This window comes from Paramisgurnus dabryanus, chromosome 14, assembly GCF_030506205.2.
Source record: "Paramisgurnus dabryanus chromosome 14, PD_genome_1.1, whole genome shotgun sequence".
NCBI classification, from domain to species: Eukaryota; Metazoa; Chordata; class Actinopteri; order Cypriniformes; family Cobitidae; genus Paramisgurnus; species Paramisgurnus dabryanus.
The window spans coordinates 6127468-6144707 of record NC_133350.1 but is presented as its reverse complement, the minus strand read 5'-3'; the positions used below and the strand labels follow the sequence as shown (position 1 = coordinate 6144707).

Sequence of the window (17240 nt, the reverse complement as noted above, 5' to 3'; positions counted from 1 at the left end):
CACTATTTCATTTATAACAGCATGGATGGGCTCATTTGCTGAATGAGGATTAAGTCGGGTCAGACACACTAAGAAAGATGAAGTAATCACTGCTTACAATTTAATTTGTTTTTGCAAAGAGCTTTGAGACATTCGCATCTGCATTTTCTTTATGGTTCCATCCTATCAAAAATACATAAAGGTTCATGTTTCAACTAGATTTGGATGTTAAAGTGACACTTTGTAGTTTTTCAACCTTCATAATATATTATATAAGACTTAAAATAGGTTGAATGACATGTCTACCATAGCCTGACAGGGTCTGTATCGCTTTTACTCGTACTTTAAACTTGGGGTTTCGGGTAGTAACCCGAGCACAAAAAGAACTACAAAAATCTGCTTTACGCCATATGTCACTTACTCCACTTCCTCAAATTCGGACGTGAGAGCGCAACTATTTATTTTCCTGATGTTTTTGGCATGGCCGAAGCACCAACTAAGAAAAATAAACCCAAAGTTTTGTCGGAGGAGACCAGAAAGAGAAAAGGGGAGAGTGACAGAATAAAAAGAAGGACGAGGATCAATATTGGGCCAGTGTTCGCTCGCAGGCGTGAACTTAAGAAGGAGGAAGGGTTTCTGACTGATGCTGACTTGGCCGTCATGCTTTTGGACTAGTAAGTAATGTTATATTGCTTGCATGTATAAGTCCTGTCTGGCGCCCGAACAATATATATTTTTTTTAACATTAATTTTACTGGAGGCTACTTGGAGAATGTAGAGAGAGACTTCTATCATGTGACTGCAGCGCTTGTGGCCTCTAGGGGCGCTAGATGTGAAAAATACATGTCTAGCACCCCCTAGTGGCCAAAAAGTTCAGCGGTGTGCCTTTAAGCACCTAAAATAACGTTCAAGATTAGTTGTTATGCCACTGTAGTTATAATTATAGTTGTTAGATACGAAAACAAAAAAGTGAAAACTATGAGCATTGCAGCTCTTCAAGTATAACTGCTATAGTTAAAAGTCAAGCGTACCTGTTTAAAGTCCCCATCAAATCAAAACTGATTATTTTATTTTTTAATGAAATATTGCAGTGCTTATTATAAAAAAATTGTAATTATAAAAAAATTATAATGTGACCCCATAAACTTTAATCAAAATCTGAACCTCTTACGGCGATCATTTTCTGATGACGTCAGCTAGACGGCTTGGGTGGGATCATCTGCTAACCCTGCCCCCTCCAATTGTCAGTCTGCTGTAAATTTTATTTCTGAACAAAACGCCTACTTTTTATTTGCAATTTTTTCACAACGGAAAATACAAGCAACAAATACTATTTTCCTGTGATATTCCGTTTGACTTGGAAATACGAACACTACAAGGAAGTAAAGTCGATTGCGACTTCCTGTTCAAGGGGACTTTAATAACACTCAAGAAAACTATAAATAATGCTTACATTATTACATCATTTCATCCATAAAAACAACTATGCAAGACCGTGACCAAAACATTATCCTTCCTAATGAAACAAGACTTACCTCTCCATCTAGCCAATTCTGTCAAACACAATCTTATTCACAAAGTCTTGCACAGTCATCTCAACCCGGCCCTTCACAGACAGTGTTCCCACTCAAGGTGACCTATTTAATGTTAATGCACAGTCACGTTCCCTCTTTCTTCCCTGTCCTCAATTCGGCTGATACGCTGTAAAAATATTCGGCTTCACCAAAGGGAACGAGCATTTATATTCAGATACTCTCCATCACTTACAGAACCATGCGGTATGTGTATACACATCTGAGAAGCATTTTAGCCTCACATTGCCAGCAGTCATTTAGCAGATCTTAAAAAATGAGCTGTTCAAATGCTAATCAGTGTGGGTGTGATTGCACATTGCTGACAAATAAATAAATTGCTGCTCCTAACATTGGATTTCTTTCCACTCTTTTTAATTAAGAAAGCTTACAAAGAAAGTACGGACTTAAACTGACCAATGCACTAGACTAGTGGATCATTGGATGTTTTAATTGAGACTAACGCTTTAGTTTTGCTTTTCTTAAAACTTTCAGATTTTCCTAAAAGTTAAAATCTCTTTTCAATCAAGCCATCCATAGCACTGTATTTTAATGTAATGTTCGTTTCTTGTGACCGCTGAGAAAAAATGCTTGTTCTGTGTGCATACTTGGTCATTTTGGAAGAATAATAACTAACAAAAACTAACAAACAAGTTGTGTATTTGTATATTGCAATACAATAAACAAGAGATACACAAGAATCTGAACCAAATAAAGAACAGCAGTTGATGTGTTCGGTCACACACAATAGGGCTTTCATGGCCCCCTACTCTCTGGGATAGCATCACTTGGGCAGACTTGAGAGGAACAATGGAGATTTCAATGCCAATAGTTTGAAACAAGAGCCTTCTCAAAGAGGAACAGAGAACTGAGCTTTTTAAAGGTTGGTGGTACAGTGTACTATCAAAGAAAAGTCCTAGCGAAGTAACTAAACCATTGACAAAACCACTGCTTAACACATACTAATGACTGTAACCATATAAAATATGAATGAGTATGAATGCATAAAATATTAAACCTGTAAAGTTGTTTTTATGTTTGCTTGTGTATCAGTATTCTGAGTATTCGTTCATTCACATTTTACATGACCCCATAAATTAATGACATGCTTACGTGTAATACAAATACAACTATTCATCTCTCCAATCCACATGAACGGTGCTTCATCCGACAAAGTCATTTAAAGGAGACATTTCACAAGACTTTTTAAAATGTCAAATAAATATTTGGTGTCCCCAGAGTACGTACGTGAAGTTTTAGCTCAAAATACCATATAGGTAATTTATTATAGCATGTTAAAATTGCCACTTTGTAGGTGTGTGTCAAAAATACGCCGTTTTTGGATGTGTCTTATTAAATGCAAATGAGCTGATCTCTGGACTTGGCAGTGGCGTGGCTGGACAGTCAAATTAAGGGGAGGTATTATTATAATAAGATCCCCTTCTGACATCACAAGGGGAGCCAAATTTCAATGACCTATTTTTTTCTCTTGAAGAGAATGGTTTACCAGAACTAATTTCTAGGTTGATAGAAGCACTGGGGACCCAATTGTAGCTCTTAAACATTAAACATTTTATATTTTGATTTTCAACAGCCTTCATTTCTGCCTTGGAAGATCTAGTGAGATGTTGAACACTATGATTAATCTTCATTAAGATTCTAAGGAGCTGTGTGAAATAAATAATTAAAAAAATTGAATTGAAGCATCATATCCTTGATTTGTTGCATTGATGCACAACTGTACATATCGTACATATCAATACTGTATATGGAGTATGCAGGTTGTAAAGTATGTATTAAATTGCACTCAATGATACAAGATGTCTGTGAAATATGTCAGGTTTGTTCAATCTGAATGGGGAGTGTTGATCTCACCAAGTCTGTTTGTAAGTGTCAGTCTTTTTACCACAGAAAAACTCCAAGATATATTCCCCAGTATAAGATTCAAATACTATTCAAGGCCATAACTACTTCAAAAATACCTTGTTGCAATTTTACAGCGTACAGAATGTTGCAGAAAACTATGGGAAAAATTTAAGCTTAAAGTAACAAAATGCAATCTAGTTTCTGAATGAAGAAAGTCTTTATTGATTGACGGTTGGTTATTTTAACTAGAGGGCGGACGTCGGTCGCAAGAGCGGCCATATTGAGCGTTGCATCGTCCCCCTATAGCAGTGCTTACTCTTGCTATATCTAGTATCTTTGGTTTCGTGTAGCTCTCCAGTGCAGACCCCAGACTTGTGCTGTGCATGTATGTGATTAGCTTACAGTCTTTTTTAAGTTGTAGGCTAATATGGTAAAAAGTATCAGTCACTTACAGTTTTAACTAAAATTTCTAATACATTCAATAAAATAGAGAAAGCGCTGTCTGACCAATAATCAAAAATCAGAGGCACAGTTTGTGTTTTGGCACAGTAAGGAGTATACTTGCTAACCTGGGTTACAGCTGAACTTAGCCCCACCCACAACATTTCAAGTCGGGAAGTTTGGTCTGGTGTCGCTCGGATTTTTTGATGGACACATGATCAACAGTAAAGTAATCAACCACGTCACCAAAGAGCACTTGTGTTCAATCCGTTTACAACAAAGATGGCTGCCGCTGGAGAATTGAGATGTGAAGATTCTGCCATCAAAATATCGACAGCGAGAGATAGTCTGACTCTATGACTTAGTAAATAACTCACAATGTCATGATATGAATGAAATGTTGCAAACATAGGTGTCGATGTACGTTCACTAACTCAGACTTAGTACAATCATAATGTTATGTACTATTCGCACGGGATTAGTATTACCTGGGGACCCTGTGTGATTTAGAAATTACCTCCCTACGTCTGAGTTTCGTGTGGCCGGTTCGCACGGGATAAGCAAAGCCTGTGATTTCACTCAAATTTACTGACTTATCTCCCTGATATAATGTTGAGGCTTTGCATAACACCATCACGCAACACCGCGACATGCTGTAAAAGGTACCTTTACCAAATCATATTTCGTTAAATCATACAGTGAGTGAACGTGTGGGGGAAAAAGTGAAACTGAGATGACAGAATTAGTGTCCTCTGCCTCTAGATGCCGTTTTAAAGATTAAAATTACTTTTAACTATCTGATCAACACAAATACAAGGCGCCAAAATATGATTGCTTACCAGCATTAAAACCGCTTTTAATAAAAACCGAATTTCTCCGCTCCGTGGACGAGGAGGCAGCAGCCAATGTAACGTCTGGCTGTATATTAACTGACTGAACACTTGACTCTCGCCTGGGCATTTAGATATGCAAGTTTTTCATCAACAATATCTGCGTGAAACATTAACATCATGATCATCTGCCGACTCGACTGTTTCAGCACGTCCTCTACGGAGAGTCTGCTTTATTAACGGCTTTTCGTTCGCTCCGCGTGAGCTACAGTAAATGTTTTTGTTCTGTACTTTTTTACTCGCATATATTTCTACATATTTTCAACCAAGGAACACACGGAATATAATATAAGTTATTATGAATTGCAGTTAAGCTTGTTCTGAAATGATGAAAAAAGCCAAATGACTAAAAATGATCTTACAACTTAATTTCAAACGTTATAGATACAAATTGAAAATGTCCTAATATGTATTGCCTTCAAGCCTAAACAATGTTCTTTAATATAATATATATATATTCTCATAGGGGAAAGATAGCATCCTGCGTTCTACCTCAGTGCATCTCGTTGTTCTGGATTTAAGTAATAATCTTATTTTAATAAACAAGGTATACCACGCTAGTAAGCCACGCAAAATCACCGCAAATGAAATTCCTTTACCACGACATCCATAGCTCCACCTAAACTTAGAGATCGCAAATATTGACAGTTCTGCATATTTTTAATCATCAAGATGGACGAGAGAGACTGATTAGAAGTTTAAAATTAGAAATATACTAATAAAGTCCTCAAGTTTCACAATGAAAGCCAAAAAATCGAAGGGATGTGTCTCTGTATGTGCGCTTCACAGCTGCAGTGCGAGAGGCGCAGAAACTGAGAAAATAAATAAATAAAAAAGGCTCACTGGTTACAAATGCTGGCCAAATTACAGAGATGCCTATTCGCACGGGACTAATATTATCAGAGGACCTCGGTGTTCGGCGAAATATGGTAGGTCATTTGCGGAGGAATTTTTACTTTACAAATTACAGACATGGCCGATTCGCACGGGATTAAGATCACAGACAACCTCTGTAATTATTACAAATCACTAGAGGTCACCAGGTAATACTTATCCCGTGCGAATAGGGCTTTAGTCTCATTGTAGCGAAATAACTAGCAGTTCAGGTCAGGCTGCAAAAGGACAGACGCCATTTCAACATGTCACACACTCGTTTGCACTGATTGGTTGTAGGTCTATCCATTTTTTGTCCTGGTTCGGTTGACACACGCCCCACAATCACAGCCCAATGGAACGGTATCAGACTCAAATACTGACTAGAATTGAGTATGACAATGTCAGGCTATATACTCATGTGTGTCTCATTATCATAACAATGATGCATGGAAACCTTGAAAGGGAAAACACAATAAAAAAATAGGGTTATATCAATATTTGGCTCATTTCTTTTTGTCATCCAATCACTGTCATGTTACAGCAACCTGATTATTTAAGTTATCTAATGTCAAAATCAATCGACAAAGATTTCAAAGACAGTCTGTGATTCAGTGACAGTTCCATATGTCAGTATCGAACAATGAAAAACTTTAACCTTTAAGATCTATGGACTCTAAATACATGAATCTCTACAGATAAGATGTGTGTTCCCATTGCTTAGCTGGTAGAGCACTGCGTCAACAGTGCAAAGGTCATGGGTTCGATCCCAGGGAACACACATACTCATAAATGTATAGCTTAAATGCACTATGACTCACTTTAGATAAAAGTGTCCACTGAATGTCAAGATAAGAGCATGCATTCTCTCCGTGCACATCGAGGTCAGTGAAATCTAAAGTGTAATGAGCCCTAACCATTCTGTGGCGCTGTACTGTCATTCATCATCATACCAGGCACCCAGCCACACAGTTGCCGCCTGCCCAGACGTGAAGACACATCCTGGGCATGCAACCATGACTTAAATACCAACAGTGGGAATATTGAATATAACATTAACCTCCTAAGACCTGGTGTGTCCTTGTATGTGGACATCACATTTTTTGTTGTTTGCACCATAATACTTAATTCTGTGTAACTGGAACCTGTTCTACACAAGTGTGGACAATTACATTGCTTTGTGTTCAAAAAAAATATATTTGGTTATTATATTTATTGGTTCTTTCTAACCCCAAACAGCTGGAAGAAATCTAAAATGCAAGCCAAACCAAAGCTCGGGACTTAGGAGGTTAACAAGCGGGCAGTTTTAATAATGTATAAATAATAATCCACTGTTCAATCTCAGATCCAAAGTAGCTTGTATAGCAAACACTGTAACAAGCTGTTTTGAAAATCAATGCATACCGTAGAACAGAAGAATGCTCTGCATCTTCAAACAGTGCATCAGCACTTTCTCGCTGGTTTGACAATACATCTATATTTATCTTATTGTGGGTTAGTCTAGCAATGTTCAACTGTCTAAAAATGCCTCGCAAACAATGAAGAGGATATGCCAACTAGGCCAAAAGCAATACATTTGGAGGAGCCCACAAATTTTAAGAGAACCAGTTGCTAGGGAACCATGCCATATTACAATTGAAAATATATTTCTAGAAAAATATATATCAACAAATGTACTGTTAAAGAGTTAAATCATATTTACAAAACATTATGCAACAATACAGTTACAGCCATCAAGGCTCATTAATTTCAAGTCTCAGACTATTTTTTCTTAAGGGTAAAATAATAACTAGCCCCACTACTAACCAATACAGATTATTAACAGATAGGCATGCTTTTCTGCACATACACTACAGCTAAGTGTTTTGTGCAGGCAAGTATGAATATATAGGTTACATATATACCCGACTATGTTTAAATCAACAAGTTGCAAAAGCATGAATTACCTTGTGTCTGCATTTCAGGACCACCCCATAGGCTCCTTTGGAGAAAAAGAAAATATATTTTTTATAGTACCATACCATTTATATCTTATGTACATGCACCTTCATTTATCAGCAATTCACCAATTTGTACATGCATACTGACAAATCCCTAATGCAACAAGCATGGAAAACAAATTCTTTCCTAAAGTCATCAATAGACCCTTATCACATTTATCGAATGTTTATAGCAGAAGATGCACTCACCCTCTCCTACAATCCCAAGGACCTCAAATTTATTCATCACATTACCGATGTAAGGAATCTTCATCAAGTCAAAAGATGGCAAGATGGTGCATGTCTGGGCCGAGAGGATGGGAAGGCCGGACGATGGGACAGAAATTTGTGCTTGAACGGGTCATTGCAGCAAAAATCCGCTCCCGGTTGGTCACAATGCGCTTCCTTATAATCCACACACACATACGGACAGACATTCCTGCAGACTAACACACTATGCACACACACATGCAGACACACACTCGGTCACCTGAGGAAGATGAGCACAGGAATGCATGAAAAGGTTTGGCAAAGAAGAGGTCAGGGTTTTAATGCATACTGCAGCAATACATACTTTGTAAAATGTAAATGACTCGCATGATGTTACTTAAGACAATTTTACTTAGACAGGACGCAAACACGATTGTCGTGGTTTGTTTTGCCTACTGGCATTGCAATTTTCCAATAGTGTGGGGAATAACAAACCACAGAGCTCGAGAATTACAGGTGGGTGTGCTTCAGAATTCATCCCTTAACCAAAAGTCAGTGATGTAATATGATGATAACACACATGAATGGCTGTCACCATATCGGACAGCTATCCATCTACCTTCATTTGTGACAAGTGTCATGACCAGTTTCTGAAACATTGCACATGCGTTACGCAGGTCACGTCGTGACACCCAAAGCTCCTTGTATATGTTTTTGCATTGTGCATAGCGGGGGGCGCGTGTCTGCATTTGATGTGTTGCGCGGTATGCGTGTGCGCGCTAAAATATTTGTAGGTGGATGAAAAGTTTAATATTTTAAGCATTCTATTCATCTAAGCATAGACAATGATTGTGTTACTGCATTAAGAAATGACTGACAGCCCACACCATTCACACCCACTCTTGAATGAACGGTAAAAACACTGTGCGGTAAAAATCACAACGATTTATTGAGTGCACAGCTATCACAACATATAAATATAACGAAAATGATACGCAAATGAGCATGACATAATCGATAGCAGGTGACTTCTGTCTTTTGGTGCGTGTGGGCAGGGGACGCGCGAGGTGCGCGTGTCTATCAGAAAAACGCCAAACACATACAACGTCCATCAACGAATAGCCTACGCGTAAAAACAACAACCTCTGTACATTACAGAAATATATCCAACAATAATACTCACTTATATCCGAGACAACGATGGGCAAACTCTCCTCTCACATCGCCAAGTAACGATGTTTTCATTTTCACCTGCAGTGGTAACCCATCATCGCAGCTGCAACAGTATCCACCTTCATTCTGAGACATTGACAACCTAACAGCGGCGAAATTACAGATCCCACTACCGCAAAGGCTCCAGTTATGAATATTAATCGAGTCACGCTGACGTTGCCTGGTTACCTTTCTGCTGTGTCCTATCGCGAAGCCTCATTCATATTTATTACCCAATGCCTTCGCGGTAGTATGATGCGGAATGTCGCTATCAACTGAAATGGCACTAAACTGACTGACGTGCTGTTTACCAATGGCATCCGAGTGCAGGGCGGAGCCGAACCTCACTGTGGCCAATCAGAATGGAGGAACGCTCGATGCTCCAGAAGGGGAGGAACATTTGCGGATGGGTTCGGTTGAGCAATGATATGCGTTACAGATCGGTCATGTTATCTATCTATCTATCAATCTATCAATCTATCTATCTATCTATCTATCTATCTATCTATCTATCTATCTATATAGACATAATTATGTTTTTTTACAGATTATACAATAAATCATAGTGGATAATCTATAATTCTGCCATTTTGGGTTTTCCCTTGTCAGCCTAAATAATCGCACTATATAATATTATAAATCCTAACTTATGCAATATTTTGATTGATCTTCCCTTTAGTATAAAATGTGATTGTGTTGGCACTGTCAGACCAAACTCGAGACAGGTAACTGCATGGACTGCTTCTTCAGGGAAAGCGCATGGTGCCATCTAGCGATAATTCTTATTTTAACCCTAATACTGTGGATCTCAATTTTTTACTTCAAGGCTCCCCACAGCAATTTTCTACCCAGTTAAGTAGTTTAAACATTTGCATAACCCAAAAGATATATGTTATTTTATCTATTTTTTACAGTCTATGGTTTATAGGCCTACATGAAGCTTATAAGGCTTAAAGGGGACATATCATTAAAATCTGCCCTTTTCCATGTTTAAGTGCTATAAATGGGTCCTAAGTGCTTGTATCAACCTAGAAAATTTAAACAACCCAGTAACTTAGTTTTGGGCAAGCATGTGAAAAAATAAGTCCTTGAAATTTTGCTCCCCTTGTTATGTCAGAAGGTGATAATACAGCCTGTTAAATTTTAAATATTTTTATCTTTTTAGATAAGGTAAATTGAAATGAACTTACACATATAAATGAGGCACATTTTCTCTTTCAAGTAATATAAAACTAACTATTAAAAACTATTTAGACTAATAATGAAGTAACAAGTTTGCCTTTAAAAAAAAAATAAACACCAAATTAAATTATGATATCGTGATTTCTGGCACTTTTGTAGCCAGTAGGATCAACTATAATATAAAAAAAACACTATATATCATTTTATTATATACACATGAACATTTGAGTTTTTTTTTTTTTTTTTGAAGTAATGCAAGTTATTTTCAGTTTAATGAATTCGATTAAAAAAAAAATTACTGAATGAAACTGAACGTAGTCACATAGAATTACGCATCTATGCATATTCTATAAATATATTAATGAATATAATATAAATTATATAAAATAATGTTGTACAATACATAACACATGAATATATTAATAATACAAATTTTATATTAATATAATATTTGTATAATAATTGGAGTAGTCAGGATTATCAATTGGCTACACAGCTGGTGACAAGGGTGCACCTCCTGCTTGTTGAGTGAATGTCATGGTTAAATGCATAATACAATTAATAAAAAAAATACATGCCATAATATTCATGTAAATAATCGAACAATATATAACAATAGGTGCCTTATACTGCAAAAGAGTGATTTCGTTTTGCATAGTGCTTTGAGGGTACCCTTTTTTTTAACTTTTATTTACTCCACCGTCCCGTAAAACAGTGGCTTCCATTTTTTAAAATAACCCTCTGAAAAAAACCCTGGCACAATGGTGCTTGACAAACAACTCGGCAACTTTTGACATCCATGTCATCTTACTCATTTGTTAATTCATAAATCTCAACATCCCAATGTCTGTCTGTCATTTTCCCCCTTTGTGCTGAAAATCTGCCATGTTATAGATAAAACTTCCTGTTTGGGGGTGTTGCATGGGCCCTGAAGAGAGAGAGAGAGAGAGAGAGAGAGAGAGAGAGAGAGAGAGAGAGAGAGAGAGAGAGAGAGAGACCACAAAATGTAGACATCACCTTAATGGAAGGTGCTGGAATACTTTCATGTACTGCAGCAGACTCCCACAAGTGTACGCTGGTTAATGACCTTTTTTATGGCTGTTTGGAATGTTTATGACGACTCTGAATGGGATTCACAGCTTAGGACAGAAGAATGAGGAGAAGAAGAGGGGGAGAAAGATTGTCTAGCCTCCAGACAGAAGTTGAAGAAGAGGAGGTGAGAGTCTAAAAACATTGCTGTGACATCGAAAGGATTGTTTATTTCTGTTCCCATTCGCACGACGTGTATTCGTGTTTTCAGGATTCTGTTTTGGATTTCTTGGTTTCTGCATCATCTGGGTTTTTCTCATCTGATTCTTTGCCTGGGCAAATGTAAGAAAGTGCACATTTTTATTGCATGCTTTGTACTTCTTGTAGAAACTTTTTGATAAGCACCTTTCAGTTCTAATATGTCAACATGTATCACATTTATTTTCAGGGTTTGTTATAAAAATGTTTATTAGATATTTCTTTTTCACACTGGAGTTGGAGTTTCATATAAAAAAGGAAGTTGGACTTAAAATTACCAATCAAACAAATGTGCTGATACTTTTAGGCTTTGATGTTTGTGTAGTGTACTTCTATAATAGTAGACCGTGCTCTTCTAGTTCACTTCACACAAAACTGCATTTAAAACCTCAATTACTAATGTACTATATGTGTATATCTCTCCAGTCAAGACCCTATTTCCAGTCTTCCTTGTTTGTTTATCTTTTGCTTTGCTTTGGCTTTCATGTAAAAAAAAGACATCCCAGTGTCAGTTTGCAGAGTACATCAGCTGTAGTCAATTTTCTCCAAACTGAGATGTGACTTATCACTTGCTGGGAGAGCCAAGGCTTTGATCACAGAGCGCAGGGTTTCTCAGACGCTGCAGTAACTTATTATGATGTCAAATAGTAGAAAAGCTTTTCTTAGTAAGCCTCTTTGAAGGTATACTTGTGATTTAGTTATATACAGCACAGTAGATGTTGCAATAAATTGTTTTCAGATGCCAGCAGAATATAATCCCTGTGTTTTGTAATATGGTTTCCAGGATGGTTTTTTTGGATTCTGTCCCAAACCTGACCTCCTGTGTTATTACATATAACAGGTTGAAATGTAAAGAATATAATGGCATTGGAGTTATGTTTTATAATTCTAATAATTCATTTAAGGATCTTTATTTGCTTTCTCAATCCAGTTGTCTGTTTAGGAGCTGTGCTAGTGGTCCTGTTAATCTTAACTTAATGTGCTGCTCCAGGTCACCATGGGCAGAACTCCTCAAAAAGGTCAAAACTGCGATATTTCAGCCCAGTTGGACAATTGAAATCTTTACATTTTGTTAATCTCTTTTGTAATTCAGTAACATTTATGTTGTTATCACATGAATGTTAAAGACTATTTTGGATTTTGCAGACCAAAGAAACAGTAATAAGGAAAAATCAGGAAGTAATAATTATGATCCACACCAATACAGAGCCCTCAAAGGTACACATTTCTATTTACTGTAAAGCAAACGTGTACTTTTATATGCTTTTCTCCATGTACATTTTACTCCACTGTTCAATTCTCAGAGTCCTTCAGCTGGGAGACATATTTGAAAGAGACTTCCTCTTTTCCTGCATCCCCCAGCTGTTTCCGACAGGTACATCCGTTTAATATTAATGCAGAGTTTTTGCCAAAAGTGTGATTAAGTTTTGAACTAGTTTTTTTTTGTCCTCAGTATCTGATATATTTCTTAATTGTGAGAATGATCTAATATCTAATAACGTAGAGCCAAATAACATGAAATGTGTTTATGTTATTGTTGCCCATACAGCAGAAAATATATATTGTCAAATATAATTTAAAATATATTTTAAAATATACAAAAAATGGCCAGACACGTGTGTGCTGATAAATATTTAAAAATATGTTTACAACATATTTTTCACCAATATATTTTTTGGCCATTTTTTGTATTTTTTGAAATATACAGTACTGTGCAAAAGTCTTAGGCCACCACGCCAGAATTAGATTTGTTGTTTTTGCAATGTTATATTGATCATATATAATTGTTTATCAGTCCCTTTAATAGAATACACCAAAAAAATAAAGGAAATGTGTATATAGTATTAAAAACTGTATAAAAATGTAAACTGATGTGTCAAGTTTTAAGGGTAAACACCCTTTCCACTTGAGCAAAAGCAGGAAACTGCAGGATCTCTTAAACCTAAATAAAATTAAATCCTAATTTCTAATTTAAAAGAAATTAGTCTTTTTATTTCCTTCTGCTCAAAAACGCTCAAGATGTGTTTAGTGCCAAGAGAGGTCACACTAAACACCGACGTTGCCTAAAGACGACATTTAGTCCTGAAAATGTATTTTTTTGTACATATTTCCTGTATCTACCTTGTATCTTAGAAAAATAGATTGAAAAATAAATATGGATTTGAAAGTATTTATATTACTTTGCATTGGAAGAAAAAAATTGTATGTTACAAACCTGGTAAATAAATTTTTTTTTGCTCAAATGGAAAAATATACTTGTAATTTTTATACATACTTATTACGTATACATTTTGTAAAAACTTTTATATTTTGGCAAGAAAAATATATATTTGCCATAAAAAATTATGTATTTGTTGCCCCATGCAATACATTTTGAAATATATGTTATAGACCATTTCAAAAGATGTAAACAACACTGGTCCAGAAACACTTCCTGTTTCAGTTTGTGATTGTTTTTTTATTTCACACATATATCATTATCTTTAAGATGTTTGTTTAACTTTTTGACTTAGTTCTATATGTTTTGTTGGTTGTATTTTATCCCAACGTTTATCTAGTGTTAAAAAACTGAAACAGGAAGTGCTTCGGGACCAGTGTTGTTTACATCTTTTGAAATGGTCTATATGAAGGTTAAAACTAAATATATTTGATTAAGCTTTACTTTCTACTATCTAATGTACTCTACTTTCTAATGTATTAAATATATATTTAAAACATATTTTTGTTCAGAGAACTGTTTATGTATTAAATATATATTTAAAACATATTTTTGTTCAGAGAAATGTTTTTTTTGCAATATGGGTGTTAATAAGCACCATCAGGGAATAATGTTATAATAAAATTATTTTGTTTGTTTGGCTGTGTGTGTTTTTGAATTCTAATTAAATTCATTTGAAATTTAACTCATGAACTGAAAGCATAAATATAAATTCAGAATTTTCACTGCTGTACTTAATACTATATAATTTTCGTACACAGTATACCGTTTGCTTTCTGTCTGTCTCAATTTATCTAATCTTTCTATTTGTTTTTTCTCTATTTTAGGGGAGACTGGTGTTGGTTGTCACAATTTTTACTCATGCATGAATTGCTCATCTTCAAAAAAATTCAGCAGTAATTCCTACATGAAATGAAAACTTGGGATCTTTGCTTTGAATGTGTATACTTTTTACTTTTAAAATGTATTGTAACAGGAAGTAATTAATCATCAAAGACACTCTGACACAATGTGACAACCAACCCCATCACAGAGTATGGGCTTGGTTGTCCCTATAGAGGTTCAATAGGATTTCAGTGATAAATTGGGATCTGAAAAGATAATGTAACTTTTTAGTTTTTCAAGCTAGAAACTGCAAATAAGTTTTATACCACCCCTATGCTAGTTGTCATCAATGCCCCTTATGTTTAAACAATGGTATTAAACTGGGTGATCAGTTACTTGAATTGTCTACTGTGTTGAGAAAAAAAATGAAATAATTTTTAGTGCTAAAACCTCTTTATTATCTTTTTATTATTTAAGGTGCCTAACATCAAACAAAAACAAACAAACAGACCAACAGTCTTAAAAGGTCTACTATACTCATGTGACAACCAACTCTGCAAGCTTTGAGACAACCATCCCCAACTGACTTCTTGACAAACATGCTAAGCTAGCTGCCACATGGCTTTAACTTGATAGCTAAAAGATGACTCAAAATAAAGCTACTACTTTTGGCTTTTTATTGCGTGTTTTGTTTTTGAATGACTAATATACTACAAGCTCTCAACACAAAAACAACACCAACATAAAAATTTACTCTGACCCATGAAAATAAAAAATTGTCTCCTAACATCAATGTTTTGTTTCTGCTCAGCAAAATTACAAGTGGAAATGAGTAAGCTATCAAAGGCTAACAGACTGATATCAAAATTGTACCACAGCGCCATGTAATGTGTCTGGAATAAGCATTGTGACGACCAACCCGTGAGACAACCAGCCCCGGTCTGCCCTACTTTGTTTGCACCCCTAAATACTACCATTTCCTTTAATTCTCGCCTTAACTCTGAGTCTCTCTCTCTCTCTCTCTCTCTCTCTCTCTCTCTCTCTCTCTCTCTCTCTCTCTCTCTCTCTCTCTCTAGTCTAGAATCCCTCCCAGTAATGATTTTAAACTGGGAATGAAAGTGGAGGCATGTGACCCCAGGAATTCCACCTCAGTGTGTATCGCCACGGTGATGGGGTTAATGGGTGCCCGTCTGCGGCTCAGACTAGATGGCAGTGACAACACCAATGACTTTTGGCGATTAGTCGACTCCTCTGACATTCAGCCTATTGGCACATGTGAGAAAAGTGGTGGCATGCTGCAGCCGCCACTAGGTAAATTGTGCACCAAAGCATTCTGGATAGCCAAAAACTATATCCAAATGAAAAGCACTAACACTGAATGAAAACATTGTTACTCTTGTAACACAATCAAAATGTTATGCTATATATGTTGTGTACTATTTCACAAGATAATAAAATATGACAATAAAGTCCATTAATGAAATTTCCACTTGATGAATTTCCGCTTGTTTTGTTTTTGCAACTGCAATTTTGTTAATTTACACATACATTTATATAATTGTAGTATTTTTAAGTAAAGATTGTTAATTTGATCAGAATGCAGTAATATTTTTTTCTCAATTGCAACACAACATTGATTAGAACATCAATGTTTGCCTGTAGCTACTTCATTTATCTTGTTCATGATTTAATGTCTTGTTTAATGCTTTTCATATTCAGGATTCAGAATGAATGCCTCCTCATGGCCCATGTTTCTGTTAAAAACATTAAGTGGAGCAGAGATGGCTCCAGCGTCGGCCTTCAAAAAGGTAATTTTGAACTTGCAAACTGTATTAAAGTACCTTTACCAATCATTCATCATTAAGCTTTGAATGAATGGAAATGTTTGCGGCACTACATAAATTTAAACATGAAAGAGTGATATATTATTATCTTAAAAGTAAATCCAAAATAAAAACTTTTTCAAACTTCTTTCAGGTTTTGAAAATCTAAATGCAAATAGATAGACTGTTTCCTTTGAAATTTCTCAGGAGCCTGCCAGACCCACTCAAAACTACTTTAAACGTGGTATGAAACTGGAGGCTGTGGATCGAAAAAATTCTTACCTCATTTGTCCTGCCACCATCGGAGAGGTGAGAGGGGAGGAGATATTTATCATGTTTGATGGTTGGAGAGGGGCATTCGATTACTGGTGCCAGTATGACTCCAGAGACCTCTTCCCCGTGGGCTGGTGTCAACTGACCAAACACAGTCTGCAGCCTCCAGGCAACTGCTGTAAGTACAGACGCCAACCACTAGAGGGCACTGCAGTGTTGTTTTCAAAGTTTTCAAAAGATATATGACGAAAACTCATCAATGACTGACAAGAACTAAAGTTTTAAAGTATTACTTCAGGAACCTCCAGCTTGTTTGGAGAATTTTCTGTAGTTTATATTGTGAAAACATCAACAATGCTGTGTTGTGTTTTTTTTTTTCTGAAAAGCAATTATTTGACTATTTCTATAGGCAGCCTCTTGCTGTTTGAGACTTTAAACTCAGCATAGATCAAGTATCACAAATTCAGTATCTTAAAATCCAAACTAGAAAACATTTTTCTCACCAATGAGGTCCAATATTCGTGATCCATTGACTGTACAATATTCAGATCTAAATATACCAGGGGAAATAAATTAAAATGATTAAAAAAAATGTATTATGTTAAGGAGAA

General features: G+C 36.0%; 2 protein-coding genes across 4 annotated transcripts in view; one reads left to right on the top strand and one right to left on the bottom strand.

Annotated features, from left to right (window-relative positions):
• cdkl5 (cyclin dependent kinase like 5) overlaps positions 1 to 9148 on the bottom strand; it is a 41978-nt gene extending 32830 nt beyond the window's left edge. For 2 of the 3 annotated variants that reach the window (XM_065241111.1, XM_065241112.1), the window contains exons 1-3: positions 8993 to 9148; positions 7810 to 8089; positions 7567 to 7601 (exon numbers count right to left, since the gene is read on the bottom strand). In XM_065241111.1, the coding sequence (XP_065097183.1) occupies positions 7567 to 7601; positions 7810 to 7873 (99 nt within the window). In that variant the 5' untranslated portion in view covers positions 7874 to 8089; positions 8993 to 9148. Of the gene's footprint in view, positions 1 to 7566; positions 7602 to 7809; positions 8090 to 8992 lie in introns of those variants that run through there. The other variant, XM_065241113.1, reaches the window with a different exon arrangement.
• A 2305-nt stretch (positions 9149 to 11453) lies between these two features.
• Positions 11454 to 17240, top strand: part of scml2 (Scm polycomb group protein like 2) — a 31155-nt gene continuing 25368 nt past the window's right edge. The window contains exons 1-7 of the mRNA XM_065241114.2: positions 11454 to 11574; positions 12422 to 12509; positions 12637 to 12708; positions 12795 to 12865; positions 15610 to 15844; positions 16253 to 16341; positions 16564 to 16807. Coding sequence (XP_065097186.1) covers positions 12488 to 12509; positions 12637 to 12708; positions 12795 to 12865; positions 15610 to 15844; positions 16253 to 16341; positions 16564 to 16807 — 733 coding nt within the window. The 5' untranslated portion in view covers positions 11454 to 11574; positions 12422 to 12487. The remainder of the gene's footprint in view (positions 11575 to 12421; positions 12510 to 12636; positions 12709 to 12794; positions 12866 to 15609; positions 15845 to 16252; positions 16342 to 16563; positions 16808 to 17240) is intronic.